This window comes from Scyliorhinus canicula, chromosome 10 (assembly GCF_902713615.1).
Source record: "Scyliorhinus canicula chromosome 10, sScyCan1.1, whole genome shotgun sequence".
Lineage (NCBI taxonomy): Eukaryota > Metazoa > Chordata > Chondrichthyes > Carcharhiniformes > Scyliorhinidae > Scyliorhinus > Scyliorhinus canicula.
In genome coordinates, this window is record NC_052155.1 from 78,428,939 (window position 1) to 78,442,522 (window position 13,584).

Below are 13,584 nucleotides of genomic sequence, written 5' to 3' on the forward strand. Positions count from 1 at the left end.
GAAAAGCTGGTTGAGAACCTTGTTAGAGGAAATGTCCTATCTTGAAGGAGACGAGAAAAGAAAGAGTGTTCAATTCAGTTGTTGGGAAGAGGGTGAGGAAAGAAAACCTGTTCAGATGAAAGACCCTGGGGGGATTCTCCAGTCCCCCAGCCGTGTGCTTCTCAGTGGCGCGCCGTTCGCTGGCGGTGAGATTCTCTATTAACGCTGCTTGTGTCAATGGGATTTTGCATTGAAACCACCCCACGCCACTGGAAAACCCGCGTGTAAGGGTGCGCTGCCGGTGGGTAAAGGCTATCCCAATGACTGGAGAATTCCGGTCCCAGTTAAAGAGGATGGGAAGGGAATAGTGAGAAACTATGAATCAGGGCAGGATGGAATGAGAGGGAGAGAAACTTTGTTTACATGGCTGATCCCTGGCCCACCTGAGAACAGATGGGGTGAATTCTGTTTAGCGTAGCAGACCACACTTTCCATGGCTCACCATGTACGATGCTACAAGACTAATGTGGAAAAGAAAAACTTTTATATACATTTGGACTTTCATTCATGTTTCCCACAGTTACAGGTATTTGTGCAGATTGATTCCCAAGTGTGGTTTTGAGGACTGATTAATCTTGTGTCTGGAGTATTCCCGAATGCTTCTCCTCTTGACAGAGTTATGTATGTGGTTTTGTAGCATTAACCTTGTAGTTTGAACCATTAATTTCAATTATTCTATGTTGTATTTGAATGACAGTTGAATTGTGTTTCTTTCAGATACTATACGCCAATGAGGGTGAATGTCGGAAAGATGTAGAAGCAGACCCTGTGCAGTCAGCAGAAAAGCCTGACTATATATCTCATAAAGGTCATGAATTCATTCCTACACTGTACCATTTTCCTACAAATTGTGAAGCTTGTGCAAAGCCTCTATGGCATGTCTTCAAACCACCAGCTGCATTGGAATGTAGGCGATGCCATGTTAAGTGCCATAAGGACCATTTGGATAAAAAGGAAGAGATGATTGTGCCATGCAAAGGTATGAAATATTTTTTGTGATCAGCAACATGCTAACTTTCATCTTAACCTCTCTTAGCCTCATGTTTACAGCAAAAGACTGTTCATTTAAGCTGATTTTTTTAATTCACTCATGAAATATATATATTTTTAAAAATAAATTTAGAGTACCCAATTCTTTTTTTTTTAATTAAGGGATAATTTAGCGTGGCCAATCCACCTATCCTGCACATCTTTTTGGGTTGTGGGGTTGAGACCCATGCAGACACAGGGAGAATGTGCAAACTATATACGGACAGTGACCCGGGGCAGGATCGAACCACTGTGCCACCCTAAAGTGTTTTAATTCCAGATTTTTATTGAATTCAAATTTCATCATCTGCTGTGGCGAGATTTGAACCTGGGTCCCCAGAGCATTACGCTGGTTCTCGGGATTACTCGTCCAGTAACAATACCACTCACTCGACCATTGCCTCCCCGTACTTACCATGGAATGTAGACGTTGCTGTGACAAATAGCATTTATTGCCCATCCACAATTGTCCTTAAGTTGGTCGTACTTGCCGCTTTCTTGAACTACTACATTTGTGTGATATGTGAGTTACAGGATAGGTGTTTCCTTGGAGGATAAATTGCAAGTGTCCCCATGTGACTGCTGTCCTCGTCCTTCTGGGTGGAGGTTACAGGTTTAGGGAGTGCTATTGAAGAAACTTTGGCAAGTTGCTGCAGTGCATCTAATAGATGGTTTGTATTGGAGTCACAGTGCACTGGTGATGAAGAGAGTGAATGTTTAAGATGATGGATGAGGTAACAAACCTTTTGAATGTATTTGGAGCAGCACTCATCCAGGCGAGTGGAAGGCCTTGTGCCTTGTCTTTTGCCTTGAAAGTGGTGGGCACCATGAACTCCAGTCCATTATCACACCGTCTGACCAATATACTCAGGCTAAACTGATCATTGTTATGTATTTACAAGCAGGTGAATTATACAAATAGAAAGTACCATACATGACTTACATCATAATTTTCTTGAAAGCAAATTAATTGCTGAGTTTTAAAAAAGTTTTTTCTCATAAATGTTGTACTGAGTCAATGATGCCTTTGCGGTAAACACAGGCTTCTTGGAAGAACTCACTTTTTTAATGTTTAGGCAATGAATTAGTTATTTAGAACAAGTTGAGGAGTTTTGGTATGGTTAGCAGTTACTCGTCTTAAATGTATTTACACAACCTGCATTCTCACCAAACTAACGCGCCACCCCACTCCCCAACATGTGTAATGCCCAACATCCCAGCCATCTAAGTTTACCACCACAGAAACTATTTGGACTGTCTAACGTACTTTCTATGAAAGTCTGTTTCTGTCAGGCACACACTACTGGTTTCACAGTTGGAATTTCTCATTTCAAGTTTATTTTTGTTTTAAAATTTTACAAAAGGCTCTAATTGAATTGACAAAGAAAAATTAAAAAATGCTGTTATAGAGTAATATTGCACTTGCAAGTATGAAAGATCTAATATTTTTTACTTTGTCTTTAAATGTTACTTATGGCTTATAATGGCAATGACATTGATGGGTCACTTGTATAAAAAGACTACCTCTGTCCACTTTTTAATACCTCTGAGTCATGTAGTGCCCTTCATGTATAGGGCCGGCAGAAATATATTCCACTACACTGTACCTCTTTTCGATTGAGAATTATTTTATCATTGGAAAATAACATTATATTTTGGTTAATAGCAGCTTCATTAAATTTGATATGTGCAGCAACTTGTAACATTCGATCTAATGAGTTTTACAGTCAGTTATCTTTCACAACATATATTTCATCACCCATGTTTGAGAGGAAAAAATATTCGCCATGTTAGCATTTTATAATGTTCCATGATGAACAACAAGCTAATAGAACCGAGTAGAATATTGCAATACTCATGCTGTCATACAGGTTTGTAAGATGTATGTTGTCACCTATAATGTTACCGCCCTTGTCTCGTAAGATGTCAAACTAAGGTAAAGTATTATTTTGAGAGGTTCAAGCCACCCAATTAATCTAATGTTCTTCTCATGGCTGTTTAAGGAGTTCATGACAAGTCTAGAGGAACATGTTGTCTGTCTAATTTTATTCATCCAATTGCAAAGTAACTAGAACAGGGGAGAGGAATGTAGAATTTTTTATATTGACCGTTGCTAAAATTGTGTTTTCTCCTCAGTGAATTATGACGTTAACACAGCTAGAGATATGTTGCTATTGGCATGCTCTCAGGATGAACAGAAAAGATGGATTGGACATTTAGTGAAGAAGATTCCTAAGAGTCCACCAGTTGCCTCAACCTTTGTGCGTGCTTCTCCCAGGACTTCTTCTACAAGATCAGCGCCAAACCAATCTTTTCGCAAACCTGCCAAACATATTGTTCCAATTAAACCCAGGTAATATATTAGGTAAAATATTTTCATCTGATGTAAAACTGTGGAAAGGAACAGGACAGAAATTATTGATTTGCAGTTTTCATGGAAAAATGGATAGTTCATAGAACACAATCCTACAAACACTGAAGAATATCCTGTGATTCAAAGAAAGAGAAATTAAATTGACTTAGTCACTGTATCAGTGACCCTTTAAGTAACAGTTAAATCGAGTTAGGTTACATATTGTTTGTGCTGCTGCTACACCTGTGGAACATGCCTCTAAATATCTCTATGATAGCTCCTAAGAATTCTAAATGCTATTCCTGGAGAACTGGAGCCTAAAGATTGTGCAGAAAAAGTTGAAATTCTGCATAGCTTTAAAGTAAGAATAGCAAAAATAAACACAAATAAAGACAGCGAGCTAAATAAGGTTTTCCCATCTTGACCATCAGAAGCAAAGATACTTGCATTATATAGCACTATTCACATCCATGGGGCTTCTCCAAGCACTGTATAAAGAATAGAATACTTCTGATGCAGCCATTGTACAATTTATTGTATGTCATATGTTGTATCTCATGCACCAGTCAGTTTACACACAGTGAGGTCCCACAAACGGTTTTGAGATGAATAACCAGTTAATCAATTTTGATGATGTTGTTTGGGGGTACATGCTGGCCCAAACACTGGGACAGTCTGCGCTGCTTCCGGGAGCTTAAGGTGGAGCTGCTGGAGTCGCTGAAGGCTACCACCAGAAAGCTGATGGAGACTCAGACAGCCCAGGGGGCCGCAATCCGGGAGCTGCAGCAGCAGGCCTCCGAAAGGGAGGATGAGGCCGCGGCCGTCGCGGGGAAGGTGGAGATGCACGAGGCGCTCCATAAAAAGTGGCAGGAGCGGTTCGAGGAGCTGGACAACCAGTCGAGGCGGAAGAATTTACAGATCCTGGGCCTCACGGAGGGGCTGGAGGGGTCGGACCTGGCGGCCTATGTGGTCGTTATGCTGAACTCGTTGATGGGAGCTGGGTCCTTCCAGGGGCCCCTGGAGTTGGAGGGGGCACACAGAATACTGGCTAGGAGGCCCAAGCGAATGAGCCGCCGCGGGCGGTGTTGGTGCGGTTTTACCAGTTCGTTGACCGGGAGTGCGTGCTCCGGTGGGCCAAGAGGGAGCGGAGCAGCAATTGGGAGAACGCGGAGGTGCGGATCTTCCAGGACTGGAGTGCGGAGGTGGCTAAGCGGAGGGCCGGGTTCAACCAGACGAAGGCGGTGCTCCACAGACGGAGTGTGAAGTTTGGCATGTTGCAGCCGGCGCGTCTGTGGGTCACCTACAAGGACCGTCACCATTATTTTGAGTCCCCGGAGGAGGCTTGGGCCTTTGTACAGGCCGAGAAACTGGACTCAAACTGAGGGTCAAGGATGGGGGTTTTGTATGAAAATGTAACTGTGTTTAATTTTTTCTCTGGAGGGGGGGTTCGCTGTTTAATGCAGGATGTGTCTTGGCTTTAAGGTGGGTGGGGCGATGTTTTCATGTCTTTTTGTATGGGTCTGGTGGACGGGTTCGAGCAGGGAGATAAACTGGGAGTGCGGGGAGCTGGTGGTGGGGACTGGCAATGGGAGTTGCCCTAGAGGAGGCGGGGTTGGGCAGGGCGAAAGCGCGGGCTGTTCTCTGGTTTCCCGCGCTGCGGGATGATGGGGGCGGGGTCGGGTTTTGCTGGTTGTTATTTTCCCGCGCAAGAGCTTTTGGGGGGGGGGTAGGAGGGCCAGTTGATGGGCACGAAGGAGGAGGAGGAGTAGTCCCACGTGGGGAGGGGTCGGAGGTGTGGCGGGAGTCGCCGGGATCAGCAGAAGTTAGCTGGCTCACGGGAGTGCTATGGAGGGGGGGGCGTGGCTAGGAGGGGTCCTAGCCTGGGGGGGGGGAATACCGGGTTGCTGCTGAAATGGCCAGGAAAGAGCTGGAGTATGCAGGGGGTGCTGGGGCGGGGGAGTTGCCGCCGTGGGGAACAGGCCGAGCGGGGATGCTGGCCAGTGGCGGGCAGGGGATGGGTAATGGCTAGTCGGCAGGGGAGGGAGGCAGGGAGCCCTCTGATCAGGCTGATAACCTGGAATGTGAGGGGGCTGAACGGGCCGGACAAGCGGGCCCGGGTGTTTGCGCACTTGAAGGGGCTGAAGGCGGATGTGGCCATGCTCCAAGAGATACACCTGAAGGTGGCGGACCAGGTTCAACTGAGGAAGGGGTGGTTGGGCCAAGTATTTCATTCAGGGCTGGATGAGAAGAATCGGGGGGTGGTGATCCTGGTGGGAAAGAGGGTGTCGTTTGAGGCATTAAATGTAGTGGCTGACAGTGGCAGGAGGTATGTGATGGTGAGTGGTAAGCTGCAGGGGGACCGGGTGGTGTTGGTGAATGTTTACGCCCCAAACTGGGACGATGCAGGGTTTATGCGGCGCATGTTCGGCCGCATTCCGGACCTGGAGGTGGGGGACCTGATCATGGGGGTGGACTTCAACACGGTGCGTGATCCCCCATTTGATTGATCCAGGTCCCGGACGGCTAGGAGGCCGGCGGCAGCGGCTAAGGTGTTGAGGGGGTTTATGGATCAGATGGGAGGAGTGGATCCCTGGAGGTTTGCGAGGCCAAGGGCCAGGGAGTACTCGTTTTTCTCCCATGTGCATAAGGTCTATTCTAGAATTGATTTTTTTGTCCTGAGCAGGGGGCTGGTTTCGAGGGTGGAGGATGTCGAATACTCTGCCGTTGCCATTTCGGATCATGCCCCGCACTGGGTGGACCTTGGGCTGGGGGAGGAGAGGGACCACCACTAGGGATGCTGGCAGACAAGGAGGTGGCCAGGAGGGTTCGGGGGTGTATTGAGAGGTACCTTGAGGCCAACGATAACGGGGAGGTCTGAGTGGGGACGGTCTGGGAGGCATTGAAGGCGATGATTAGAGGCGAGTTGATTTCCATCCGAACCCATAGGGAGAGGGGGGAGCAGAGGGAGAGATTGGTTGGGGAGATGGTGAGGGTGGATAGGAGATATGCGGAGGCTCCGGAGGAGGGATTGCTGGGGGAGCGGCGTAGCCTTCAGGCCAGATTCGATCTACTGACCACCAGAAAGGCGGAAGCTCAGTGAAGGAAAGTACAGGGGGCGGTGTATGAATATGGGGAGAAGGCGAGCAGGATGCTGGCACACCAGCTCCGAAAGCGAGACGCGGCCAGGGAGATTGGGGGAGTGACGGATAGAGTTGGGAAGGTGGTGCGGACGGGGGTAGACGTTAATGGGGTCTTTAGGGACTTTTATGGGGAACTGTACCGGTCTGAACCCCCAGTGAAGGGGGGGGGAATGGGGCGCTTCTTGGACAAGTTGCGATTTCTGAAGGTGGAGGAGGGGCAGGTGGAGGGACTGGGGGCGCCGATTGAGCTGGAGGAGCTGGTTAAAGGGATAGGGAACATGCAGTCGGGGAAGGCGCCGGGGCCGGATGGGTTTCCGGCCGAATTTTATAAAATGTATGCGGACCTGTTGGGGCCCCTGTTGGTCCGGACCTTTAACGAGGCAAGGGAGGGGGGGGGCTTTGCCCCCAACTATGTCACGGGTGCTGATTTCCTTGATCCGTAAGCGGGACAAGGACCCTCTGCAGTGTGGGTCATATAGGCCGATCTCGCTGCTAAATGTAGATGCCAAGCTGCTGGCAAAGATCTTAGCCACAAGAATAGAGGATTGTGTGCCGGGGGTCATTCACGAGGACCAGACGGGGTTTGTGAAGGGAAGGCAGTTGAACACCAACATACGAAGGCTCCTCAGTGTCATTATGATGCCGGCTGTGGAAGGGGAGGCGGAGATAGTGGTGGCATTAGATGCGGAGAAGGCCTTTGATAGGGTTGAATGGGGGTATTTGTGGGAGGTGTTGGAAAAGTTTAGGTTTGGGGAGGGGTTTGTCCGCTGGGTGAGGTTGCTTTATGAGGCCCCGATGGCGAGTGTAGCCACGAATAGGAGGAGGTCGGAGTACTTTCGGCTGTACCGGGGGACGAGACAGCGGTGTCCCCTGTCCCCCTTGCTCTTTGCATTGGCAATTGAGCCCCTGGCCATGGCGTTGAGGGAGTCAGGGAACTGGAGGGGCCTGGTGCGGGGTGGGGAGGAGCATCGAGTGTCGCTTTATGCGGACGACCTGTTGCTGTATGTCGCGGACCCGGAGGGGGGGATGCCGGAGGTGATGAGGATTCTCAGCGAATTTGGGAGCCTGGAGGCTCTGGTAACGGCGCCGTTGTCGCTCCCTCCAACGAGGTATACCACGGGCCCGGTGGTGGTGGCTACCCTCAAAATTTGGGGGCAATGGAGACGGCATAGGGGAGAGGTGGGGGGCTCGATGGAGTCCCCGATACGGGGGAACCATCGGTTTGTTCCAGGGAGCATCGATGGCGGATTTCTGGGCTGGCACAGGGTAGGTATTGGGAGGTTAAGGGACCTGTTTGTGGATGGGAGGTTCGCGAGCTTGGGGGAGTTAGAGGGGAAGTTTGGGCTCCCCCCGGGGAACATGTTTAGGTACATGCAGGTTAGGGCGTTTGCCAGGCGGCAGGTGGAGGGGTTCCCCTTGCTGCCCCCACGTGGGGTACAGGACAGGATTCTCTCGGGGGGGTGTGCATTGGAGGAGGGAGGATTTCGGACATATACCGTGTTATGCAGGAGGTAGACGAGGCCTCGGTGGAGGAGCTGAAGGGTAAATGGGAAGAGGAGCTGGGTGAGGAGATTGAGGAGGGGACGTGGGCGGATGCCCTGGAAAGGGTGAATTCCTCCTCTTCCTGTGCGAGGCTTAGCCTCATACAGTTCAAGGTGCTGCATAGGGCCCACATGACTGGGACGAGGATGAGTAGGTTTTTCGGGGGCAAAGACAGGTGTGCTAGTGCTCGGGGAGCCCAGCGAACCACGCCCATATGTTTTGGGCATGCCCAGCGCTGGGGGAATTTTGGAAGGGGGTAGCAAGGACGGTGTCGAGGGCAGTGGGATCCAGGGTCAAGCCAGGCTGGGGACTCGCAATGTTTGGGGTTGCAGTGGAGCCGGGAGTGCAGGAGGCGAAAGAGGCCGGTGTCCTGGCCTTTGCGTCCCTAGTAGCCCGGCGGAGGATCTTACTTCAATGGTGAGGGGGGTGAGAGGAGGGTGAGGGGGAGGTGGGGGGGGAAGGGGGGGTGAGGGGGAGGGGTGGAGGGGGTGAGGGGAGGGGGACGGGTGGGGGTGTGAGGGGGAGGGGTGGGTGGGAGGGGTGAGGGGGAGGGGGGAGGAGGATGGGGGGGAGGAGGATAGGGGGAGGGGGATGGGGGGGGAGGCGGGTGGGAGAGGGGGAGGAGATGGGGGGATTAGGTTTGGGGGAGGGAGAAGTGTGTACATGGGTTTGTGGGATGTGGCGGGTGTTATCTCTTTCCTTTCTGTTGTTTGCTTTTTTTTTGTTTTCGATTTAATAGTTGCTTTTGTAGGGGGGTAGGTGTTGTTCTTGGGTTTTTACAATGGTTATTCTGTTAATATTGTTTTGTTGTTTATATTTTGTGAAAACCTTAATAAAAATTATTTATTTTTTTAAAAACACTGGGACAGCTTTCCCTGCTCCTTTTCAAATTGTTATATGGATTATTTCACGTACACCTGAGAATGCTGTTGGGATCTCGTTTTAACATTTTATTAAGAAAACAGTAGCTCCAAAATTTCAGCATTTCCTCAGCTGTGGAGTGAAATGTCAAACTAGATTAACCCCCTAAGTTGAAGATGTGAATCCTACCACTGAGCTAGCCAATCATTCAAGTTATAGTAATTTTATAAATTACAGTAAACGGTTATAAATAAGAACTAGAAACTTAGGAAATAACAGCTGAAACAATAGCTGAATTGGGGCATACGATTTGCGAAGGAGGAAAGGATATTTGTTCCTCAACAACGATTTACATTGTATAATACAGTTTATTTGTAGATGAATATCCTTACATGCTAGATGGTAGAGTAGTGGACCCTGAGGAAGTGAAAGAATAGTGATGGGGGGGATATGAAGGTAAAAGACATAGCTGAATAAATAGACATCTATGAGGCTTTTGAAAGCAGAGAGGGATAATAAATCAACATGGTTTTGGAAGGTAATTCCAGAGAGGTAAGCAGACCAGCCTCTGATAATGAATTAAAAGGCATAGGGAATGAGAAGTAATTCAGGAATAGAGGGAGACCAAGCATTTGGTCATCTGTCCTGATGTCTCATTTTTTCACTCAGTGTCACCTTTTGTTTGATTAAGTTCCTGTGAAGTGCCATGGAACATATAAGCAGCCTATAATTGCAAGTTGTTTTTGTAGCTCTAAGAAGGTATTCAGTGATATAGCACAGAAATGATTCATATAGGACAGACATGGATTCGGTTGTTATTATGTTGGATTACTGTAATCAATGTGTTTTTTTGGATTGGGGGAAATCGACCAATGTTTCCATTCCTGACCATCAAATGACAACCTGCTGGAAGCTGCGCATTAGACACTAGAATTTGTGGTGCTTACTGGAGAAAATACATGTGAAAGAATACAGAGCTGCCAGGGACTGCAGAACGATAGATAGCGGAGCTAAAAAGGCCTAAAATGGATAGATTGGGACACAAAACATTGCAAAATAGAAAAACATTTTGCACAATGACTCACAACTAGTAATTAAGTGTGTAAATCATAATTTCTATAATGAGGTAAATAATAGTTTACTCTGTAATTCAAATAAAATGCAATGTTTTTATAAACTCCCTGCTGCTTTTAGCAGACATGTCTTCATACTTTATTCTAATTGCTGTGTTCATGAGGATGTCAAAGTTCTGTTGATCATGATTTTTTTTTTATATTTCAGCTAACCTCCTATGGAATTGGGATCTAAAATTCTTTTCAAGAAGCCAGGTTTTCTAAGGTCACAACGTAATGCAAAATGGATTTGGTTCCTTCCAATATAAACATTACAAATGTCAGGGTTGCAATTGTTGTTTAACCCGTCTCCCATTCCCCAATTCCCCATTCTTCATGTGATCGAAGTACGCAGAAGACTGTGTGTTACCCACATTACCATAGTTTTTATTTTTACAATTGCAACAGATAAAGCATAGCTAGAAATAAGATGCTGGTTTTTTTCTGTAATAGTCAACTGAACACTGAGGTAGATCATTATGGAAAAGCTCATTGAGCTTTCTTTATCATATCATTTAAATGAGTAAAAGATAGAGCAGCTGCAGTTGAGGAAATAGTTTATGCTAAATAGGAGGGAAGGTGTGGAATCAAAGTACTGATAATACAAGCACAGGACAAGAAGGAACTGCTCTGAAGATGGTGTCAAATGCTTGAAAATACCAATGACATCATGTAATCTGTTATGTCTTCAACCTTTTCATGCCTTCAGTGCATATCTGTTGAGAAGATGGAAAAGTTTGGTGCACTCCTCATATAAGTGCTTAGAAATTACATTCTTCCAAATGCTTCAGTTAAAAATGTGTAGAACAGAGAAAAATAAGCAGAGCGTTTCACTCTTGATGTATGCATTTTTTGCCAAACCATAGTGGTTCATGGATTGATGAACAACTAGAAATAACAGAAGCATTAGGAAAGTAGCAACAATTCAGAACAACCAGGTTTTGAGTATATTGGGGGGTATGTTATTTTGTAATTTTATAAATATATTGCCTTACATTTGCAAATGGATTTCTATCAGATGATAGACAACATTAACTTAACAGAAAAATTGTGCACTGTTTTGAAACATAAATTATTCTACTCAAGACACTTTAACAGGACTTGCGTTGTCCTGTTGGTGCCTTACTTTTGAAGAACTGTTTTACTGCCATACAATTAATGCAACATAATTTCAAATAACTGCATTTGCTTAGACATTTTCCTTTGCATTGTGAAATGTATTTTAAGTTAAGATTTTATTTTGGGTATAATTTTGAATGCAATATTAAGGTGAATAAACTGCCTGTAATGAGTGGGAGTTATTCATAGGAAAACATGCAGGAAACTTGAACTGTAGAAGGCATTAAGTAAGATTTGTTTCTGTGAATTATTTCAGGAGTCACTCCAGTAATATAGGAATTGTTGTATTTGCTGTTTTATCTCTTGCCAGTCAGCAGGAACACATTCATGATATGGTTTACTTCACCCAATACCTCCCAAAATAATTTATAATAGCTTTGCAGTTACATGTATTAAAGCACTGGAAATTGGATATTTGTTTAGGATGAAAGCATGTTTTAAATGATACTGAACGTCGCACTGATGGGTATGTACCAATAAACATATCTTATCTACATGCATCCGCCTGTTTTAATATGGTCGGAAATGATTCTCATGTCACCTGACTTTTCTACTATTGTCATTGTTCACCAAAATATGCAGGATGAATCCTTGTTATTGAAGCAGAATTTATTTATTCATTCACTGAAGAAAGAATTGTTGTTTATGGCAGCCACTTTGTACACCTTTATTTTTATAAATTCTTTTTATTGATTTTTCAAAAGAGGTAAAGAGCAGGTAAACAAAGAACAATACAATACCATAATGCAACCCCCCTGTAAACAAAAGAATAAACAAAAACAATGCAAGAAAAAAAGCAAAATTAACAGTCAACAGTAATTAACTCTTTAAACAAAGAGACAAATGGCTGCCATCTACAAAGACATTTTTCAGTGGATCCTCTTATGGCACACGTAATCTTCTCCAAACATAGAAAAGACATTAAGTCCTCCAATGAGGATGAAGCAGTGGGTGGTTTGGGGCACCTCCAGGTTAATAGAGTCTGCCTGCGGGCTATTAATGAAGCAAATGCTATGGCGTCTGCATTCATCTTGGTGAAACTGACCAGTGCAGGTGAGGCTCCAATTATGGCAATCGAAGGACAAGGTGGTGCTCGTTATGCTTTCCTTAATTTGCTCTGTTTTAATTACCTTTGCCAGGTATCTTTTTGATACCACCACAAGGTTCAAAACCAAATACTGATCAAACACTCGATACACCAGTTAGTAAGTTTGAAATCGATGCACATTTATTTACACACAGTCAATTATTACTTGTGCACAAACTCTACTCACTAAACTACAACTACTACTAAAAGCCTATACTTAGCTTCGGGCGCCCACTCAGTCAGAGGAACAATGGCCGTTGTCCGGTTCTGATACTGCTGGCTTCAAACTGGTATAGAAAAGTAGCTAGGAGCGCCTATCTCGTAGCGTGCATTGACCTTAGACTTACTTGGCTGGTGCTTGGCGGCCTCTCGTCGCTGAGGGCCAAGGTGAAGAAGAAGAGAGCGATCTGTCTTTGGGGACTCCTCTTTATACCCCAAAGGGTTTTGCGCCTTTCTGGGCGGCTCCTGAACTTGGCCCCAATTAATTGGACCATGTCCCAATCATTTGTTTGATTCTCTCCAATAAAGGGGTCGTTCCTTGATCAAGGGGCGGGCCCTAGGTGACCGTTGGCCTGCCTTTGTTTTAGTCTTCACTGGCGTAGGGGAGTCTGCCGTGGTACCGATTGCCTAAATGTTTCTCTTTTGTCCCCGGAGATATCTCATTACTATGCTAATGGCTTGTAGTATCAGTTCTGTCTGGGAGCTGCAAGTTCCAATCCACAGGCAAACCTTGCTCCTGCTTGTTTTCCTAGCACTGTCCAATTTTTACCTTTACTCTTTGCAAGTTTCCATTTTGAAATCGGGACGTGGCCACCCCAGGTGGCTACAAAGGCTGTAGGTCAATATCTAGAACTTTGGAAAACAGTATCAAAGAGGAGTGACCAAAAACCAGTCAACTTCGGGCACAACCAGAACACGTGGGTATGGTCTGCAGAAGCGAGTGAGCATTTGTCTCTTGTTGTTTACGTTGGAGAAACATTTACCCATTCTGACCTTGATGAAGTGAATTCTGTGCAGAACTTTAAATTGAATTAAGCTAGCTTAACCAAGCACAGGAATATGTGGAGTTCACCGTGAAAGGGGCCTCCTCCCACCAGCCGATCACAAAGTCGAGCCCAAGCTCCACTCCCAATCGTTTGTTATCTATGGAGAGGAGAGGTTCCAGCGGATAGCATGAGATCATACAACCACTGCTGGTTTGAAGCAATGACAAAATCCCTTCCAATAATATACTGGGAGGGAGTTGAGGAATAGGTGGACAGTGTGAACCAACAAAATTACAGGCTTGAAATTAGCAGTAAA

The 13,584-nt window shown here is 45.9% G+C and overlaps 1 protein-coding gene across 1 annotated transcript in view; it reads left to right on the forward strand.

The window, feature by feature from the left end:
• The window catches only part of LOC119972470 (rho-associated protein kinase 1-like), a 286,367-nt gene extending 274,672 nt beyond the window's left edge, over nt 1-11,695 (forward strand). The window contains 3 exon segments of the mRNA XM_038809214.1: nt 757-1,018; nt 3,205-3,421; nt 10,246-11,695. Of these exon segments, the coding sequence (XP_038665142.1) occupies nt 757-1,018; nt 3,205-3,421; nt 10,246-10,249 (483 nt within the window). The 3' untranslated portion in view covers nt 10,250-11,695.
• Nucleotides 11,696-13,584: the final 1,889 nt, after the last annotated feature.